Consider the following 21959-nt stretch of genomic DNA (forward strand, 5'->3'; position numbering starts at 1 on the left):
TGCATCGGGCTCCTTGCTCAGCAGGGAGTCTGCTTCTCCCCCAGCCTACAGCTCATTTGCTCTCTCTCTGACAAATAAATAAAATCTTTAAAAAGTAAAATAAATTGAACCTAGAGTTCTGGACTCATGGGATGATGATTTATATAAAAACAACGATAACCCCCTATGTAAATGAAAAGAGGGTAATTTCATTCAACTCAAGAACCAACACCACGTCCTCCCTGATACGAAGCACTTACCTTCAGATCTCTGTGTACAATTCCCATGTTATGTATGTAAAATACACCTTCCACCAATTCTTGAAAAATTTTTGTTGCGACACTGGCCATGACATAAGGACCTTGAAGGAAAAAAGGAAATTTTATTTCTCTTTTTACCCATCGCATTAACATCTAAATGTCAGACAGTTCTAAATCCATTACCATAATTCAGATTTTCAACAAGGTCAACACTCCAAAATGGTTCAAAATCAGCAGGAAGGGCCCCTCAGCTTGCAAAGAAACCATCACAAACTAGTGTCCTAGTGAAGGGACTTGGTGTCACTAATGTCACGCAGAGCCCCTGTATAAATTCCCTTGTAAACCACTCTCAGGCATAAGATGACCGGATAAAACCAGGGTCTAAATCTCCTTCAACCCCGACACTCTGGGATTGAACACTAATAAATCTGGGGTCCTAAGCCTACTGCGGATTAAAGACGTCGTTACAAATTATGGAATCAGAAAAAAGATAAATTATGTTAACTCAAGGAGTGAGCTCCCATTATGTGGAAGATTTGAAATGTTCAATTTTCCAAAAATGACTGACAAATGAAAACCAAAGTATGGGGGGGGGACGTAAATGGTTTAATTCATCTATTAATATGATGATATAATATATCTAGGGGTGGGGAAGTTTTGAGGACTAAAACAAATTGCTAAAGCAAAAAATCCTGGTTTTCCAGTTAAGTGGTGATATCATAAGAACTTAAAGCTCATGGGGTGCCTCGTGGCTCAGTCAGTCAAGAGGCTGTCTAAGGCTCAAGTTGTGATCCCAGGGCCCTGGGGTCGAGTCCCGCATTGGGTTCCCTGCTCAGCAGAGAGCCTGCTACTCTCTCTCCTTCTGCGGCTCCTCCTGCTTGTGTTCTGTCAAATAAATAAAACCTTAAAAAAAAAAAAACCCAGAAACAGAACCATCTTAATAGCTCTTGTCTCCTCACCCATTTTACACCATAAATATGTCACACAGAAACATGAGAAATGCAATATGCTCCCTTTCCTCCTGCATGGGCCCACCTAGCTGTGCAGCAACCCTGTGCCACACTCTCCTTTTGCACCAGCTAGCATGCAACTCAGGGAGCTCAGGTCCTCAAGGACTCGAGAAGACCAGAAACTCTGTGTCTATGTGCATGAACACAACGGTCCCACTTACCAGCATGGGCACCATGACGCCCCTCACTGTAGGCAGCCTCCTGCCTACAGATGAAGGAGGGCTTTGGGACTCTCAAAGCCATTCAGAACACCTACCTTCCATTGGTCTGTAGCAGGTTCTCATTTTAACCCACCTAACACAGCCAAACAACGGGACCCTGTACACAGGCCTGAGCAGGTAAGAAGAGCTTCCGTTCCCTCAGCAACGCATCCTCTGCCTTGAGCCCGTCAATCCTCACACCCCATGAAATGCGACGATCCACATTTCACGGCAAAGGAAACAGGCTGAGAGCAGTTACGCGACCTGCCCCAAACCTCACCGCCAGCGTGTGTAAGAGCCAGGATTCAAGCCTGGTTCTATCATGTATGGGTTGTTGGCGATGAATGATATAAAACTATAGTCGAAGGAAGGAATGCACCCGTGGGGAATATGACCAAGTTAAACCTTTTAAAAGTACTTTTCATATGAGCAAGTAACCTATGTATCTTGCCCTGTTTTCAAAGGCTCATTGTCCTGGATGGTGAAAATCAGTTACCCCAATATATCATGAAGACTCATTACTTATTTCCCAAATGGAAGGTTAAAGATGAACTGATACAGGACTTTAATAAACCATTCTTCTTTTTATAGAGACATCTGCACCTACCACTATGATGCTCACGCAGCAGAGACTATAACTTTACAGGGAACTGAGAATACCCCTGCTTATTCCTTGCCACGACTGAACTGAGCAAAGGCTGGCGTGTCCTGTCCAGGGAAGAGATGAGATGGGGAGCATCGAGGAGAGGCCTGAGTCTTGAGGCATTCTGCTTCCGCCTCCCCTGGAAGCAAATCTAAGATTCTGGGTGTATTAAGTGACCTATATTTTAGACCAAATACTATGTCAGAGTATACAGGAGTGAACAGCAAATGATTAATAATTAATAATTAGCTGGGTCTTTACTTACAATCAGGTCACTTGCATCCCCAGTTTTGATCACTGAATGCAGTGATTTTCAACTCTGGCTACACATGAGTACTGACAAGAGAATTAAAAATATATATATATATCAGAGGCCAAGCCCTATCTCATAATTATATAAAAATTGCTGGTATGGTCCCCGACAAAACCCTTTTTTAAAAAAATAGACTTTACTTGTTGGAACAATCTTAGCTCTGCAGAGAAACTGAGACCATAGTACAGTTCCCATTTTAACCCCCAACCCGGTTTCCCATTATTAACACCTACACTGGTACAGTACACCGATCTGTCAGAGTCAATGCTCCAAGACTGATGCAAAGCCACACTTTATTCTGACTTCCCTAGTTTTTATCTAACGTCCTTTCTCTGCTCGGGCTCCATCCAGGATACCGCATTACAGTTAGTGGTCAGGCCTCGTGAGGCTCCGCGGTGACAGCTTCTCACTTTTCCTGTTTATGAGAACCTTGGACAGTTCTGAGAAGTTCTGGTCAGATATTTCATAGAATGTACCTAGGCTGGCATCTGTCTGACGTTTTCTTACAATTAGACTGGCATGACGGGTTTTGGGCAGAAAGACCCCAGAGATAAAATGCCCTTCTCATCACACCTTTTCAAGGTCACACACTGGTTTTCACTGCTGATGCTGACCTTGAACACCAGCCACAGTCCCCTCAGCCAAAGTCGTGGTGGTCGTCTTTCTCCCCCTGCTTTCTTTTACTCTGTCTTATCAACATCTTTTTTAAAGCTCCTTAGGGGACTCTAATATGTGGCACAAGTTGAGAGCCAGTGTTACAATGATTTTAAAAATTATTAGCCTTACTCTATTTCTAGGTGATATCTAACTGCAAGGGAAGGAAGGAGATCTAGATCTTAGGAGACAAACTTTTCACCACTATACTTCTTTAAGAGTTTCTTCAAAGGTGTCTCTTTGCAAGAGTATCACATTGTCAAGTTTAAAAAATAAAATATTTAAATTTCCTCCTTAAAAAAGTGCTAGGGGCGCCTGGGTGGCTCAGTGGGTAAAGCCTCTGCCTTCGGCTCAGGTCATGATCTCAGGGTCCTGGGATCGAGCCCCGCATCCGGCTCTCTGCTCAGCGGGCAGCCTGCTTCCTTCTCTCTGCCTGCCTCTCTGCCTACTTGTGATCTCTGTCAAATAAATAAAGAAATAAATAAATTCTAAAAGACCTTTTCTACCCAAATCATTAACCTAAATTCTAGCACATGACTCCTTGGATATCCACAAACTATGTCTTCATCTCAGGGACAATTAACTTCCAAATACCTGGATGTTCTTGAAAACGGTGAAATAAGCACAACGGTTTGTTTCAAAAAGGTGATGCTGGCCCCCTCTCCCCACCCAGTGTTAAGCCCTGCAGGTAGTTCCTACATCGGAATGCCTGCCCGTGGCCCCATCCCCCAGCCCGGGGTCCCAGACCCACCAGTACTCACACGCAGACTCGTCCACACACTCCCGGCTCCTCTGATTTCTCTCGGCGATCCAGTCCCACAGCGAGAGCTCGCACAGCTGCATCTGGATGTGCAGCATCAGGTGGTACTGCACCTGGGGGGCGACACGGCCGGCTCCCACCTGGGTACGACGTGCGCGCTTTACGCATTCAGTCAACAGATACTTGCCTCCGCCAGGCCAAGCAGGGGGCCGCGTGCCCAGGAAACAGACAACAGACACACGTCTGCCCAAGAAGCCCAAAGTCAAGTGAAGGAGACAGAGGAAGAAAGGAACGCTTCAAACAGTGCGTCAGGGCACGAGCCGGCAGGGGGAGGCTTGGCTGCAGAGCAGGACAAGCTCCCGACAAGGACACTGAGGCCCTAGTGCGGAAGCACTGGGCCTGCTTGCCACACGCACGGTTTCTAAAGCTCAGACACAGCATCAGAGAATGGCTGGGTGCCACCTGACTGCTCTCCGAGCACCTCAGAGTAGACGTGTTCTGGAGGCTCGCTATGTCCTTAAATAACTTGTCCAAACAAAAGGCAAGCACAACTTAAGCTCACGATCGTGCATGCATTTAGGAACCAAGGAATGTTTCCCACATGTAGTGCGGAGAAATGGAACGGTTCTGATGAACAAACAGTCCCTCAAACTCAAGTCCTGTGTTTCAGGTGACTCTGTTCCAAGTTCTGTGTCTCATAAAAAACACATGCACAGAGCCACATAACCCTGGGCAACAAGAATCAATTCTGCAGGGGCGCCTGGGTGGCTCAGTGGTTTAAGCTGCTGCCTTCAGCTCAGGTCATGATCTCAGGGTCCTGGGATCGAGTCCCGCATCGGGCTCTCTGCTTGGCAGGGAGCCTGCTTCCTCCTCTCTCTCTCTCTCTGCCTGCCTCTCTCCCTACTTGTGATCTCTATCTGTCAAATAAATAAATAAAAAAAAAAAAAAAAAAAAGAATCAATTCTGCATGTGCGTACACAGACGGCATACACGGTTCTGTGATCCCAGCATGCCAGTATACAGAGGCTTGTTAGCGTTCAAGGTCCTAACACTAAGACTCCACACCGGTTAGAGTATGTGGCAGTCTCACCAACATACGGGGGTGACCCGCAATGAGAGTGTCCTGAAAAACAGACCTGATCTCGCCTCTCCTCTCTCCTTAAGTCACATTCCAAAATAGAAAAGGCCTTTGTGCATAAATATATCTGCACAGCATGATACGAACACACGACAGAAACAGTGAACAATGCTTCCAACTCCAGAGGGCAAAAATTAGGAGAAATAGAGGAGTGCCCAGAAAAGGATTAGCAGGCATTAACTAAGCAAAGGAGCAAAGACCCAACACGAGGGCCACAGGCCAGGGGGACCTGGGGAGGGGAAAGGGTGACAAAGACAGATGAAAAGTAAGGGAGGGAAGCCGCATGGGGGAGGCACACAGTCAGCTGGGGTAGAAGGGAGGCCACATCTAGTCACAGGTCTTCCACACTACGACCATGGGTGAGTATCAAATCAATCAGAAGATCTGGGAAAGTAATCTACCTCTGTCTGCCCCAAGAAACTTAAGTTTTCAGAAGATTCCCCGGTGGATGTGAACTTCTCTTCCAAGTCGGAATGATGCCTAAGTGGCAGCTGGTGTTCAACAATCGATCTGGCAGGCAAATCCACCAAACCATTTCCTGGGAGCAAACTGGATGACTCGAGTTCACTGGTGTCCCTTGTGATTAAGTTGGTGCTGTAGTTCACCAATCTGTTGTTCTGATTGTCAAGGCCAGATTCTCCTAAGGGCTTTTCTTTTTCTGAGGTGAACTCGGCAAAGATAATGGATGAGCTGTTACTTTCATCATTTTGAACATACTGACTTCTGGAGGGGGGAAAAAAATGGCAAAGATAAAAATCAATGTAAAAAAAGATGAAGAGTAACTCAGCTGTCCCTCATGCCTACATAAATCTCACTGGTAAACTGTGGAAGCCCCTGGCATCAGATCACTCTAGCAATAATATTTATTAACAACAATGGCCGAACTAGCTGAGAAGCAGCAGCCATTTAATACTTTGTAATGAAAACGAGCAAAAAGACGAAGAAAACCCAGTGCAGGTGAATGGTTACATCTAACGTGTCAAACTACACCGGTCCACATACCTGTCATCCTCTTCGTCGGAGATCACCTCCAGAGGTGGCAGCGGAACAGAAATTCTATCTGAAAAAAAAAAACAAAAACCTACCTTCAAGCATCCTAGCTTGTTTATTCAAATGCCCGGCACATTTTAGGAATGATAAAAACAGCCATTCCACAACTACTACGACTACTACTCCGGGCCCAGAGCCTGGGCCCTGGGCCGGTTTGAGGGGGGTACGGAGGGAAACTTTCTGTAGAGGGCCAAGAGTAAGTGTTACAGGATTTGCAGGCCTTCCAGGACTGTGCACCTACTCGGTTCAGCTGTGGCGGTATAGCATCAGCCACAGACAACACATGAATGAATGAGTCTGGGGTCCTAACACACTTTATTCATTGACACGAAATGTGAATTTCATATAACTTTCACACAAAGTATTCTTCCGATTCCTTTTAAATGATTTAAACATGGAAGAAAACACTCTCAGCTCGAAGGAGGCACTGAAACAGGGGCAGGCCGGGTTCGGCCCACAGGCCACAGTCTGCCAACCCCGCAGCTACACCATCTGCAATGGCTTACCTCCTGTTTGGGCCACGTGAACATGCTCTATCCAAGCAGTATGATAGCCTACGATATTAGGATGCTGAAGGCCTGCCAGAACCTTCACCTCCCGAAGTACCTGAAGAGGAAACGCACTTAGATCGGGCTTTTACTGACAACTTGTTCAATGTGCATGGCATCGAATACTACTTGTTCCAGAGTGAAGCAATAAAAACACATCCAAACAAGGAATCTAAACTATGGTAAAATAATCAGAATATTTCTGAGAGACGAATGGAATTGTTACAGCAGCAAGTTAACTGACACACGCCTAATGCTTTCTACTTTTCATAGCCCATTTACGTTCATTCTCTCATTTCATTCCTCCTAATGAGTCCAGTCCTGCTGTCACCACTGTGTCTAGGACAGGAGACCCAGGTGGCTTAGAGAGGGGCACCTGGGTGGCTCAGTCAGTTAAGCATCCGATTCTTAATATCAGCTCAAGTCATGATCTCAGGGTTGTGAGATCGAGCCCCTCACTGAGCTCCACGCTGAGCATGGAGCCTGCTTGGGATTCTCCCTCTCTCCCTATTCGCCTCCCCGCCATTTACACTCTCGCTCTCTCTCAAAAAAAAAAATTTTTTTTAATTAAAAATTAAGTCAAAAAAAATTGGTTTTCATGTAAATTTTACTGTGACCCACTTTTAGTGAACTTAGCAATCCACAACACCTAGTATTTGCCAAATGCACACACATATAACTCTTTCAAAAGGATCTAAATACCCAATTATTCAAAATAAATACACTTTAAAAAGCATACCTTCATACAATCTGTTTTAGTTGCACCATTAATCAGGATTTTTTTAATTGCATAATACTGACCATCTAATTTATTCCTGACCTAAAAAGTAGAGGAAAAGAGAAAAAATATTTGTGCCATTAAATTCAGTTGAATACAGCAAGTCATTCTAACCTGAGCTTAGGATCCAAACTAGCTCAAGAGATAAATTTAAGCAAGAGACAAGTGTCTTTACTATGTTCAGGAAACTCAGCCACAGTCAGCTAGACTAGAAGCTTCCAAACTTCCAAACTAGAAGCTTCCACTGAGACTTTGACTCCTAGAGACTCGAGGTCTGAAAAATGGAAATGCTAGCAAAAGAACCACATGAGGCCCAAAATACAAAAGCACAGCTTTCTTCCGTGATACCTTTTTAAGTAAATTAATGCGGTTTCCAGAATCTGCCTAAACCACCAATGTGGTTAGAAAAAGTTAAAGCCTGCCCACTTCCCTAGAGATGACAATTTTTAGTGAAAAGCACACACACATGATTCTAGGAACTTCCCTTAGAGCACCTTAAATAATAATCATGAGAACAATTCAAAACACATTTGCTCAGAGTAGGAGGTCAAAACGGATTTGTGGAAAACAACCTTGTACACTCTTCCGTATCCACCTTTTCCTAAGATGGCAAGCTCTTCAAATTCATTTAGGTAACGTGAAGTCTGGGCTTCAAAGGCTATTTCCCTGGACCTAAAAGTGAAATACAAACAACCAATATTAAAACATGAAAGAACCAGGTGCCCAGGATAGTTCACACTTGCTGTATTACCAACCTGCCCAACCTTACTCATCACTGAATTACGATGATTTGAAAGGATGAGCCGAAACAAAATTTCTCATGCTCTAGGAAGAAAATCATTTGCTAAGCAAATCAACATGTAATAAAGATAGCAAGAGGAAAAACCAGAGATGGCAAAGGGATCGCTAATCAAGTATGTTACCAGTAATTAGTATTCCAATTAGAAATTATCAGTGTTTTTTTTTTGTTTTTGTTTTTTTAAATATTTATTTATTTGAGAGAGAGTCAGTGAGAGTATGAGCAAGGGGAAGGTCAGAGAGAGAAGCAGACTCCCCGCGGAGCTGGGAGCCCGATGCGGGACTCGATCCCGGGACTCCGGGATCATGACCTGAGCTGAAGGCAGTCGCTTAACCAACTGAGCCACCCAGGTGCCCGAAATTATCAGTGTTTTAAAGCAGGAATACTAAGGATGACTAACAGGCAACAGTTGATTAGCTGAGCTCAGCAATAAATTTACTTAATTTTCTTAATGAAAAATGTCTTAATGAGTTTTAGATTTTAAACTAGCATTTCCTACATAGAGCCAAAATTTAATGTTGTTCCCCCGACAAAGACTATGTATCAGTGCTCTGAATTAACAGTGGGGTTTACTTTGGAAAATAGTGTGATGATTCCTTAAAAAATTAAAAATAGAGCTACCCTATGACCCTGCAATCGCACTACTGGGTATCTACGCCAAAGATACAGATGTAGTGAAAAGAAGGGCCATCTGTACCCCAATGTTCATAGCAGCAATGACCACAGTCACCAAACTGTGGGAAGAGCCAAGATGCCCTTCAACAGACAAATGGATAAAGAAGATATGGTCCATATATACAATGGAATATTATGCCTCCACCAGAAATAATGAATACCCAACTTTTTCAACATGGATGGGACTGAGGATTATGCTGAGTGACATAAGTCGAGCAGAGAGAGTCAATTATCTTATGGTTTCACTTACTTGTGGAGCATAAGGAATAACACGGAGGACACTGGGTCAAGGAGAGAAGGGAGTTGGGGGAAATTGGAGGTGGAGACAAACCATGAAAGACTGTGGATTCCAGAAACAAACTGAGGGTTTTGGAGGGGAGGGAGGTGGGGGGTTAGGTGAGCCTGGTGGTGGGTATTAAGGAGGGCACGTATTACATGGAGCACTGGGTGTGGTGCATAAACAATGAATCCTGGAACACTGAAAAAATTAAATTAAAAAACAAAAAACAAAGAACAAAAAACGGTGGGCTTATGGAATCCACAAAGAATGGGCGAGGAAGGGCATAAGTGGAATGAGAAGCAAAACAAATCTGGGAGCAGTCATTAATTTCTGAAAATAAAGCTTTTAATTTTGATAAACTACCCGAACTACATTATTTTTAACTTCAAAATTAGTTTCTAATGAATTCAGGATCAGCTCCTAATCTTAATTTCTTTCAGACATTTTACTCTTTGCACAATCACAGAAGTATTTGACACATACCTGATCTTCTGGATATGAGAATTATCCTCGCAAGGATCCTAAAATCAGAAAATTACTTTAAAAAGCATTTTAGGCAAATTTCATGGAATGAGGAATCTAACAAAATTCAATGTCACATGAGTAGTCCCAAATGTTCACACAATTATTTAAAAAAAGAAAAACACTCTGGTTTTTTCAGTATCAAATGAAAACATTTCTGTCTTAACCAAAGATCACTACTGAAAAAAGCTATAGTCTTGCCATCCGCTGATAAGGCTGAGAACTCACCAAGGAGCTCTATCAGCAAATAATTCTGACTTCACCTTCAAAACAGAAGCAGAAATGGCCCACTTCTCACGTCTCCACTGCTACCGCCCCTCCAAGTACCATCGCCTCCTGGCTGTTTGACCCCCTGTCCCCCCTGCTTCTGCCTCTGCCTCCCTCCATCCATTCCTAACATCGCAACTGCGGTGGCCCATTAAAATGTAAGTCAGATCACGGCACTCCTCAGCTCAGAATCCTATAAAGCTTCCTACTTTGCTCTGAGTAAAAGACCAAAGATGTTAAAATGCTTTCAGGATCCCCCTCCCTCTGTCCGTCTGACTGCCCTCCCTGGCCCTCCTTGCCCTACCCCTCCCATACTCTCCCCTTGCTTATGCTACTCTGGCCATTTGGCTGCCACTCAGCTTCCCAAAAACACCGAGCACACCGCCGCCTCGGGGATGGCTGACCCTCTGCCTAGAACATTCTTCCTCCAGACAGGGGCATGGCTCGTGCTCTCACCTGCAGCTAGCTCCCGACCTCAGTCACTGGCCACCCGGTATACAACCCACACATTTTCTAAGCCCTTTCACGGCTTTCGATTTCTCCATTAACACTTACCACCATGTAACACCCCCTTTCTTTTTATGTATTTTTATTATGTTTCTATTGCTGACTGCCCCCTCAGCAGAACAGAAGCTCAAAAAGAAAAAAAGACAGAAAGAAAAGAAAAGAACATAAGCCCCCATGAAGGCAGGTGTTTTGTCTTTTGTCTGTTTTGCTTGCTGCTGGAATCCCATCTCCTATAAGCCTAACACATGGGTAGTCATTTGTACATATTTACTGAATAAGCAAATTACTATTTTTATAAACCTGTATTATAACCAGGATTCCACAATGCTTTAAAATACAGTTCTCCTGACATTAAAATGTTTCTGTCATAACACAAGGTTTGTATTTTAACGCTTACCTGACGAACTCTCTCTTTGGCAGACCTCATTAAATGGGTAATAGCTCTGTTGTGGTGTAGTCTCAGTGAGCTGAACTCATCACTACAGGTGAAAGAAGACAGCAGCCCCATTTTGATAAAGGTCTGGCAGAGCACTAGAAGAAGAATATGGAAAACTATGATCAGGAAGGCCATCAATAAAATGGCAATTTTAAAGAGACTACAGAGTAATAATAGCCTCTATTTAAAAAAAAAAAAAAAAGAAAGACCAACCTTGGGGCACGTGGGGCGCTCAGTCTGTTAAGCGTCTGCCTTTGGCTCAAGTCATGATCCCAGGGTCCTGGGATCAAGTCCCTAGTCAGCTCCCTGCTCAGCAGGGAGCCTCCTTCTCCCTCTCCCTCTGGCCCCCACCACGCTCTCTCTCTCTCAAATAAATAAAATCTTAAAAAAAGAAACCTCTGTAAGAAAAAAGTTACATTTATACACATTACAATTTGGAGATTAACCCTCTAAGAAAGAAAGAACAATCGGTACTGTGCCTGATAGGAGCGTATCTAGAATTAGCTACTGGATACAGAGCAGTCATCCGTTTACCATGCCTGGTCAGCTGGTAAAGCACGGACCTCTGTTTTTAAAAAAGCAAGACAAAATGTAAACTTACTAGTCTCCTGATATTCAAATACATCACCTTCTGCTGACAGGCAACAAAGTAAGAACAAAGGCAACAGGAAAAACATGATTAGAACTGACAACAACAGTGAGTTATTGTTTTCGACGATGGACTGATTATCTCTAACCAACAAACAGCACATACAAGATATACACAAACAAAACACTAGGGCAAAGTTAAGTCTGAAGTCACAACACCAGGCTCCTTGGAAAAAGAAGTTTCTGCATTAGTGCTTGGCTTTTACTTATTCAAGGAAGACAGTAAACATAAAAATGCGTTCAAGAAATTCAAATATTAATACCTATTTCAAATGCTTATATACCAGCTGCTTTCTCAGACCTGCAACATAGTATTTTTACAAGGTTTACTCAGAAGATTTTTTTTTTAAGTTTTGGTTTTTTTTTTAATTTGACAGAGAGAGTGATCACAAGTAGGCAGAGAGGCAGGCAGAGAGAGAGGGGGAAGCAGGCTCCCCGCCGAGCAGAGAGCCCAATGTGGGACTCGATCCCAGGACCCCGAGATCATGACCTGAGCCAAAGGCAGAGGCCCAACCCACTGAGCCACCCAGGTCCCCCACAGAAGATTTTTTCTTACTAACATTTAAACACCTGTCTTGAACGGAGCGGGTCTGGCTCGTGCACATGGCTCAAGTGGTCCAGCAAAGAGACAAGCAAGAGTTGGTTTGCAACTGCAAAAGGGAAAGTCGGCTGCTGTAGGGGTCCTTTTAATACCTGGAGTTCTGCAGGGACGTCGGATTCTAAAAGTCAAAAGAGGGAAAAAATGTTAATAAACGGGAAACATATCTCATAATGACAAAACAGCATCTTCTAATTAACGAAACACATAAGTTTCCGTTTAAGGAAATAAAATACAGAACAGGAGTTAACCCAAGTGGGGTTAATCGGGACAGACTTTAAGCTGAGTGTCGAGTTGGGACTCTGGAAGTTGGAAGACTAACAGAAGGATGCCGTCGCGGGGAGGGTGAGAACTGAGGGAGGAATGGTGTGGGCAAAGGTAGAAATAAATGAGTAAGTAAACATCCAAGCGAACGAGAGGGAACAGGATGGCTTCCTTTCTCCGAGAGGACAGCCCAGGCGCCGGCATAACGAAGGAAGTCTGGCAGCAGGAAGAGGGGCGAGGAAGGCAGCATGGGAACCATCTAGGGCACGTGCCCCGTGTGCTGCCAACCGGTCCACGTGCACAGCCTCAAATCCTCACAGACCAGTGGAACGAAGTGTCGCCGCTCTCGCTTTACAGATGAGGACCCTGACCTCACACAGCGGTTAGGGAACCTGCAAGCAGACAGATCGGCACAACACCCAAGCCCATCCTCCTTCTACCAGACAAGACCAGGCAGATGGACAAGCTGGCACTTCCGGCTGAAGGTTATAAGCTCTAGCTTACTGTTCATTTCATGTGTTACTGAATCGACCACAAGCAGTACGAAGGCACAATGTTTGAGAAAACTGTGCTGGAAACATGGAACAGGTAGACAGGAAGAGGCAGGCGACAGGCAACAAGAGCCTTGTAAACAGAAGTAAAATTTATATAGAGCTCTGACGATAAAATGAAGCATAATTAAAACTCAACTAGGTTTAACGTAACTTGTGGGTAATGACATGCATACTAAAATAACTGGGGCGCCTGGGTGGCTCAGTGGTTTAGGCCGCTGCCTTCGGCTCGGGTCGTGGTCTCGGGGTCCTGGGATCGAGTCCTGCGTCGGGCTCTCTGCTCGGCGGGGAGCCTGCTTCCCTCTCACTTTCTCTGCCTGCCTCTCTGCCTACTTGTGTCTCTCTCTGTCAAATAAATAGATAATAAAAAAAAAATAAAATAAAATAACTGTGGTACCAGAACTTGCCATCAGGTTGGCAACCACTCCAAGCCTGGAATACATGGTATTATTATGGGAACAGAAAAGGAGACATTTTCAATCACAGGGGGTTAAAAGTGTTTGTAACCTTCAGCAATACACATATCATAGAATTCAAAATGGGCAAAGCCTTGACTCAGCACTTCAAGTTTTTATGAAAATATTTACAGAGCACAACAAGTATGTTTATAAGATGTTCAGCATAACACTGTTTTTGTTATGCTAAGCTATATACATATAGGAGGTTAGGCAGCTATTGGAAATGATGGTGTATAAAAAGATAATCGTGGGCGCCTGGGTGGCTCAGTGGGTTAAGCCGCTGCCTTCGGCTCAGGTCATGATCTCGGGGTCCTGGGATCGAGTCCCGCATCAGGCTCTCTGCTCAGCAGGGAGCCTGCTTCTCTCTCTCTCTCTCTGCCTACCTCTCTGTCTACTTGTAATCTCTCTCTGTCAAATAAATAAATAAAACCTTTAAAAAAAAAAAAAAAGATAATCGTGGGGGCGCCTGGGTGGCTCAGCCGGTTAAGTGTCTGTCTTCGGCTCAGGTCATGATCTCAAGGTGTTAGGATTGAGCTCCACATCATCAGGCTCCCTGCTCAGCGGGAAGCCTGCTTCTCTTCTCCCTCTCCCACTCCCCCTGCTTGTGTTCCCTCTCTTGCTGTCTCTCCCTCTGTCAAACAAATGAATAATTAAAAAAATAAATTTTAAAAATTAAAAAAATGATAGTACTAATGAAGGTAAGGCTAGATAGTTTCATACAAACCAACACCACCTCTCTAGTCATCATTTTACCAAAATGTATCAAAACTTCTGGGGCAGGGGGGGAAAAGCCTTGGTGGCTCCTTTGCCTAAGTGTCTGTTTTCAGCTCAGGTCATGATCCCAGGGTCCTGAGATGGAGGCCCCGCATGGGGCTCCTTGCTCAGCAGGGAAACAGGCTCCTGCTTCTCTCTCAGCCTGCCATTCCCCACTGGCTCGCTTGCGCGCGCGCTCTCTCTCTCTCTGACAAATAAATAAATAAAATCTTTAAAAAAAAAAACAAAACTTTTTTTTAAATGTATTTCTTTAAGCCAACAAATCCTACTTCTGTAGATGTAGTCTGAGGAAATAATCGGATAGCAACAAAGACTTTTGTGTACAGGTGTTAAACCCATTATGATTTCTAATGATAAAAGAGAGACTTATTTTCCAACAACAGGGCAAAGACTGAAATGATAATACAAAATGTGTGGTCTGCATGTTTTTGAAGGTTAATTTCTCACCAGAAAATGCCAATATAACATCATATTTAAGAAGCAGAACATAGGGCGCCGGGGTGGCTCAGTGGATTATTAAGCCGCTGCCTTCAGCTCAGGTCATGATCTCAGGGTCCTGAGATCGAGCCCACGTCGGGCTCTCTGCTCCGCAGGGAGCCTGCTTCCTCCTCTCTCTCTGCCTGCCTCTCTGCCTACTTGTGATCTCTCTCTCTCTGTCAAATAAATAAAATAAAATCTTTAAAAAAAAAAAGAACATAAAAGATTTATCTTACTCCTATCCTCACAATTTAAAAATATATTTCATAGCTATATAAACGTATAGGCAATACAAAAAAACAAAACAGAAAATCTCTGCCCCCTCTGTTTCCAATTATATATCCACAGAATTTGTAAAAGAAATGACACCAGTGAACATGCTGTTTTTCAATCTGCCTGTTTGATCCTTGGCAGCTAGGAATCTACCTGGCTTACAGCAGCTCCTATTCATATTTGCAAATTAATACACCAAATTCTTAACAGCCAGTTCTCTGGAATGTGAGCACAGGTGACTTTTCCCTTTTTTCTTTATTTCCCTAAATTTTTCCAAATGATTCCTCTAAATTTTTATCTTATTTGGACAAACTCAGAAATCTTTAATCCAGGGGCCTGGGCGGCTTAGTCATTAAGCGTCTGCCTTCGGCTCAGGTCATGATCCTAGGGTCATGGGATTGAGCCCCACAAGCTCGGCGGGAAGCCTGCTTCTCCCTCTCCCACTTCCCCTGCTTGTATTCCCTCTCTCAGTGTCTCTCTCTGTCAAATAAATAAATAAAATCTTAACAACAACAAAAAAAAGAACTCTTTATTCCATTTGTGGTATCCTGGACAAAGACTATTAAATGCGGGGCACCTGGGTGGCTCAGTGGGTTAAATCCTCTGCCTTCAGCTCAGGTCATGATTCCAGGATCCTGGGATTGAGCCCCACATCGGGCTCTCTGCTCCGCGGGGAGCCTGCTTCCTCCTCTCTCTCTGCCTGTCTCTCTGCCTAGTTGTGATTTCTCTGTCAAATAAATAAAATATTAAAAAAAAAAAGAAGATTCCCTCTCCCTCTCTATCTGTCCAGTCCCCCTGCCAGCTCCCCACCCATGTTCATGCTGTCTCAAAAAATAAATAAATAACAGATTGCATGAAGCAATGTTAAAAAAAAAAAAAAAAGACTATTAAATGCAAAAGTCAGTAAATAAATTTTCACTGGCTATGCTAAAAACGTAAACAGTAATCTCTGGGTGATGAGATGTGGTTTTTAAATTTCCTTCTTTGGGCTTTTCTATAATTTCAACATACTCGGTAATGTGAAAAAAAATTTTTTTAATACACTGAATTGTCAACAGTGATGAGATTAGGGTTTGGAGGGTTTTCTGCTTCTATGCTCTTACTTTCCTGTGTTCTACAATGAGGAAATCCTTTTTTTTTTTTTTTTAAGATTTTATTTGTCAGAGAGAGAGAGAGCACAAGCAGGGCGAACAACAGGCAGAGGCAGAAGCAGGCTCTCTGCAGAGCAAGGAACCCGATGAGGGGCTCGATCCCAGGACCCTGAGATCATGACCTGAGCCGAAGGCAGATGCTTAACCGACTGAGCCACCCAAGCACCCCTGGAAAGCCTACTTTTTAAAAAGGAAAAAAAAAAAAAAGAAGAAAGATCAGAGTCAAATGAACCAACTACACCAAGATAAGGGCAACTTTAAAAAAGAGCAGCACACAAATACTCAAAACACAGGAAGGAGTAAAACCGTGGGGAAATGAAGGCGAAAGCTGAGCGCTTCCCGTTTCGCTCCTGATCAAGTGGTAGAGGAAGAGTAAAGAGGCGAATAGGAAAGACGAGGTCAGGCCCTGTTACAAAAGAGAAATGAGATGAGATCCTAGGTGATTTAGAGTTCTAGACTCCTGCCAACTAGGAGGGGAGTAGACAAAACAGGAAAGGGATTACCTACTTCAGGCTCCTCAGGAAAGTAATGATCTGAAATAAATGGTCCGTTATTAAGTGAGAGAGGAACTTGGAGGATTAATCTGAGTAAAATTCTGAAAAACTTCTGTCAGATGAAAGAAATAAAAACCAAAGAGTCTGGTAATGGGTTTACTGTTGCTTTCCTGCTGCATGCTATTCTGGGGGTGAGGGTGGGAGGGTACATAGTAACTTTGATCAAAGTTGCTCCCGACATAATAGACTAAAGAACACAGGTTTTAGAGTGACATGTAGGTTTTGAATTTTCTGACTCTACCCTAAACTGGCAGAGTGACCTCCTCACATCACACGGGCGACCTTCGAGAAATCACGTAACTGCTCTTATTCTACGTCTTCTAAAAATGAAACTACATTTTTTTTCATAGACCTTACTTCTCACATAAAAAGATAAATTACGCTGGATATTCTGGGCCTCTTTGGAAGAAAAGCCACTATGTAAACACAAAAGTATTATTAATAACTTAGTAGAAGGAAACTTTTCAAAGCTTATCTATGATCACTCCCTTCAAGAATAATCTTTCCTTTGCAGACAACCTTATCACAGTGTGACAGCAAAGACAGACTTTTGCATGTTTAAGCTGAGGCTTTTCCTTTGACATAACACTTCCTGTATTACTGAGCTGCCATAGTATACTGGGTTACGTGTGAAAAAAAAATCAGTTCATTAAAAAACAGTTCTCTTAGGGGCGCCTGGCTGGCTCAGTGGGTTAAGCTTCTGCCTTCCGCTGATGTCATGATCTCGGGGTCCTGGGATCCAGCCCCATATCAGGCTCTCTGTTCAGCGGGGAGCCTGCTTCCCACCCACCCACTCCCCTCGCCTGCCTCTCTGCCTACTTGTGATCCCTGCCTGTTGAATAAATAAAATCTTGAAAAAAAATTTTAAAAACAGTTCTCTTAAAGACGCCCTGTCAATGTACTTAAATTACCACCACAGTCTGTTTTTGACCCCCTTTAGAGTCAAAAATTATAGACAGTATTATGGGTGAAGATCAGAGGACTTAAGGAATAAATTAACATTTCAACTCCGCTTGCAACTGCAAATCCACTGTATGTGAATACTTGTTTCATGCTTCAACTGAACGTGTATTCCTTGTAATCATCCTATTCAAAGCACCATAAAGTAAAAACCTCCCTGAATCAGTATGATTCAATCTTGAGAGCACAATTTAGCTTTAAAAACTGCCAAAACAACCGGTAGTAATGCAAGACCCTATAAAATCTGAATAAAATACTGGATACTTTAAACTGGCTGGAGTTTACATCTTCTAAGTACCCTGCACTTTATGCAGAATAACTTGCCTGACTTAACGCCGTATCTCCTAGTAATCAAAAGCCTCAAAAAAAAAAAAAAAAAGGATTAAAAAACTTGGGCATTTCTTTCTTTAAACCCACCCACCATGAGAAGTCTTTAGCTCCCCCATCAGTGAAGCAAAAAGCAAGAGAAGCTACAAATTAAAACACGGAACCCGAACGGTTAGGCGTATAAGATCTGCAAAGCCCCCTTCTAGAAGTTTACAAACCGCAGGGCTCGGAGCTGGAAAGCGGCCTGAGGGAAATCTTAGCACGTCGGGAACCGAATCCGCAAAGAGGAAACCAGGGAACAGAAACGTCAACAAACTAGCGGGTCGCCGACACTCCTTGCAATAAATGTTTACCTTAGGCAGACCGCCCTCCCGCCGCCCCCCTTACTGCACCGCTGGGCCGCCGGTTCGAGCCCGGATCCAGCCGAATTCGCCCCGGAGCCGCTCCGACGTTCGTTGCGCCCTGCCCCCCGGGAATTAAGGTGGACGGGTGCAAGGGGATAGCCGCCGCGGCATTTCAGGTCCCTCACCATCATACTTTGGGTCCGAGCCGTCGGCCGGGAACTCGATGACGGGCGGCGCAGGCACAGCCCCCGCCCCGTCGCCCTCCGCCTCGCGCTCCCGGGTCCCGGAGCTGCCTCCCAGCATCGCCCGCCGCGCGCGGGCCGCAGCCCAGCCCGCCCGTCCGCCCGCCCGCCAGCTAGCTCAGCACCTCCTCACTCCCAGCCAGTGGAACCTGCCACCGGATCCGGAAGTAGCGCCTCCGGAGGCGAAAGACCCGCGCCGCTGGCGGGGGCGGGTCCTGCAGCAAGCTCCGCCCCTCCCCTCCTCCAGGGGGCGAAGTTGGGCGGTTCCCGCGCCGGCCCACCCCGACGCAGGCGCCTTAGTGGGCTGGTCTAAGGGCTGTAGCTTATAGCCGGTAGCCGGTGTGTGCTCCCGGTTCCTACCGCGCCGGCAGGGACCGCAGCCTGCGCTCAGGGCCACCCCTGAGACCTTAGTACCCGCACAGAGTCAGAGCGCTCATATCTCACGCCAAGACTCGGATGCTAATATAAGATCCTGTGTCTGCAGAGCTTCTAATCCGAATACATACTTTTTTTTTTTTTTTTGACAGACAGAGATCACAAGTAGGCAGAGAGGCAGGCAGAGAGAGAGAGGGAGCAGGGTAGAAGCAGGCTCCCCGCTGAGCAGAGAGCCCGATGCGGGACTCGATCCCAGGACCCAGGGACCATGACCTGAGCGGAAGGCAGCGGCCTAACCCACTGAGCCACCCAGGCGCCCCCCGAATACATACTTTTTGCAGATACAACAGTGACTATTCGTCATTTTTCTTCTTTTTTTTTTTAATATTTTTCTTTTATTTTTCAGAGAGAGAGAGATCACAAGTAGGCAGAGAGGCAGGCGGGGCGGGGGGGGGGGGGCGGTAAGCAGGCTCCCCGCTGAGCAGAGAGTTGCATGCCCTGGGCAGAGGCAGAGGCTTAATCCACTGAGCCACCAGTGCATCCCTTGTCACTTGTTTTTCAAAGAAAAAAAAAAAAAAAAGACAAGACTTGCCTCATCAACAACTGAACCTATTTTGGTCAACCGTTAAAACACAACAAAATGTGAAATACAACCTCGACTCCAAAGGGAATCCAACCTAACAAAAATTCGCCGCTTTTAAAACTGAACTTCCCGTGGAAGTGATTTCAAACCTGAGACCACCTTTTCCAAATGACCCCATGGCCGTGTACACCGCATTGTCTGTGATTTGAAGCCCTTAGCTTCAGAAATCCTCTGCCCTCTGGGAATGTCTCTGAGGACTTGGTGGCCAACACAATGCTGTAGGAGATAATTCTTAGATTCCAGATCAGATAATGCAGCTGGAATAAAAAGCTGTTCAGACTTTGAGACTCATCCCTAGCGCGATGTGCAAAAGCGGTATTGCTTAAGAATTTTATTTGAGGGGCGCCTGAGTGACTCAGCTGGCTAAGCCTCTGCCTTCGGCTGGGGTGGGTAGTGATCTCCCGGTCCTGGGATCGGGCCCCATGTTGGGCTCTCTGCTTAGCTGGGAGCCTGCTTCCCCCTCTCCCTCTCTGTCTACTTGTGATCTCTGTCTGTCAAATAAATAAATAAAGTCTTTTTTTAAAAAAAGAATTTTATTTGAGCACAGTCTTCTTATAAAACCATAGGGAATGCATTCAGCCTGATGGGAAGCAATTTGGATGTGGTCCATCCAAAGGTTAGGGATGCCTTTTCCTCTCCTCAGCTGATGGGAAGAACAGAGCCTTTATGGAGGGTGATTTATCTATATGCATTCACAACTTTAAAAATGCAAATACTTTTGACTCATCAATTCCACTTTCAGCAATTTATTCTAAAGAGCAGGTTAAGAATGAGCAGAAAGATTTAGCTAAAACTATTAATTGCAACACTAATAATAATTCCAAAAACAAAAAGATAATATAATTGAGTAAATTATAAACATCCATACAATGGCACACTTTGCAACCAATAAAAATGTTGGTATGCAATATCCAGTTCTTGCCCCTTTCCATCACTTACCAGAATGGAGAAAACAGCAAACCCATTCAGATGGGAATATAAATGAAGGCAACATTTCTAGAAAACAATATTCAACTTATAGTGAAAAATATTTAGGGGCGCCTGGGTGGCTCAGTGGGTAGCCTCTGCCTTTGGCTCAGGTCATGATCTCAGGGTCCTGGGATCAAGCCCCACTTCGGGCTTGATGCTCAGCGGGGAGCCTGCTTCCCCCTCCTCCTCTGCCTGCCTCTCTGCCTACTTGTGATCTCTCTCTCTCTCTCCCAAATAAATAATAAATAAAATCTTTAAAAAAAAAAGGAAAAGTATTTAAATGGCATACTCTTTAATCTACATACAGGAGGGTATACAAAGGAAATAATCAGGGTGGTGAAAAAAGATAAATCTCTATGAGTGTTCATCAAAGTGTAGTTTATAATAGAAAAACCCTGGGATAAATCCAAATTTCCAAATAGAAGAGCAGTTGGGGATACACCATGGAGTGAAAACTTATGCAGCCATTACAAAAAATGGGGGTGGGTGTTGGGGCCGGGAAAGTGCACATTCCTCTCTTGGCTTCCATGATTACCACACAACTCTAGTGTTTCTCTATCTTACTGACCCTTCATCTCAGAATCCCTTTCTGGATTCTCCTTCTCCACGTACATAATTCTGTAGGCTCTTGTCACGCCACTCCAAATTCTCTCAGGAGATAACCACATGTATTACTATCACTTTGCATACCCTGTATACACTGACAACTCCCAAATGTATCTCTGCAGCACAGACTTGTTCTCTTGGATGACTCAAAAGCACTTCCAATTTCTGAAAGCAAACTCGGGATATTCCTTCTAAAATTAGTTTTCCACAGCTTCTCTTCTTTCGAGTACAATTCAATTCAACCACCAGCCCATGCCTAAAACATGAGTCAACCTTTATTCCATACCCAGACTTTATCCAGGCTGCCCACAAATTAATTGGAAAATAGAAACGTGACATACCATATAAACATGCAATTAACTGGAAAGGAACCCAAATGGCCAATAAACATAGGAGAAGATACACAAATTTCACTAGGTATACATCAGTGCAAATTAAACGGTGAACTCTCATCTCAAACTATTATATTTGTGAAGTTAGCCTCTCATACCAAGCGTAGGTGAGGATGTGGAGGAAAAGAAGTCATATGTTGCTAAAGAACAACTTAGTGATGTTGAGTAAAATTAAATGGTGCATACCCAAGATCCACTAAGTTAATTCCCATTGAGGTTCCCTTTGGACACTTTTTAAAAAAAAATTTGTGTTTTTTGTTTGTTTGTTTGTTTGTTTTTAAAAATTTATTTATTCATTTGCGAGAGAGAGAGAGACAGCATGAGCAGGGGAGCAGGAGGCAGAGGGAGAAGCAAACTCCCTGCTGAGCTGGGAGTCCAATCCTGGGGCTCAATCCCAGGACCCTGGGATCACAGTCTGAGCTGAAGTCAGACACTTAACCATCTGAGCCACCCAGGTGTCCCCCTTTTTTAAAAAGATTTTATTTATTTATTTGAGAGAGAGAGAGCATATGCACAAGCAGGGAGAGGGGCAGA

General features: G+C 44.2%; 1 protein-coding gene across 5 annotated transcripts in view; it reads right to left on the minus strand.

Moving 5' to 3' along the window:
- Positions 1–18587, minus strand: part of EIF2AK1 (eukaryotic translation initiation factor 2 alpha kinase 1) — a 28084-nt gene extending 9497 nt beyond the window's left edge. The window contains exons 1-11 of one of the 5 annotated variants that reach the window (XM_045992818.1): positions 18392–18587; positions 12161–12186; positions 10781–10914; positions 9571–9608; positions 7906–8005; positions 7295–7375; positions 6514–6613; positions 5960–6017; positions 5359–5680; positions 3821–3959; positions 240–340 (exon numbers count right to left, since the gene is read on the minus strand). In XM_045992818.1, coding sequence (XP_045848774.1) covers positions 240–340; positions 3821–3959; positions 5359–5680; positions 5960–6017; positions 6514–6613; positions 7295–7375; positions 7906–8005; positions 9571–9608; positions 10781–10914; positions 12161–12186; positions 18392–18501 — 1209 coding nt within the window. In that variant the 5' untranslated portion in view covers positions 18502–18587. Of the gene's footprint in view, positions 1–239; positions 341–3820; positions 3960–5358; positions 5681–5959; positions 6018–6513; positions 6614–7294; positions 7376–7905; positions 8006–9570; positions 9609–10780; positions 10915–12027; positions 12187–18383 lie in introns of all 5 variants that reach the window. The other 4 variants (XM_045992816.1, XM_045992817.1, XM_045992815.1 and 1 more) reach the window with 4 other exon arrangements.
- Between the last annotated feature and the right edge of the window lie 3372 nt (positions 18588–21959).

The sequence above is a fragment of the Meles meles genome, chromosome 21 (assembly GCF_922984935.1).
Source record: "Meles meles chromosome 21, mMelMel3.1 paternal haplotype, whole genome shotgun sequence".
NCBI lineage: Eukaryota > Metazoa > Chordata > Mammalia > Carnivora > Mustelidae > Meles > Meles meles.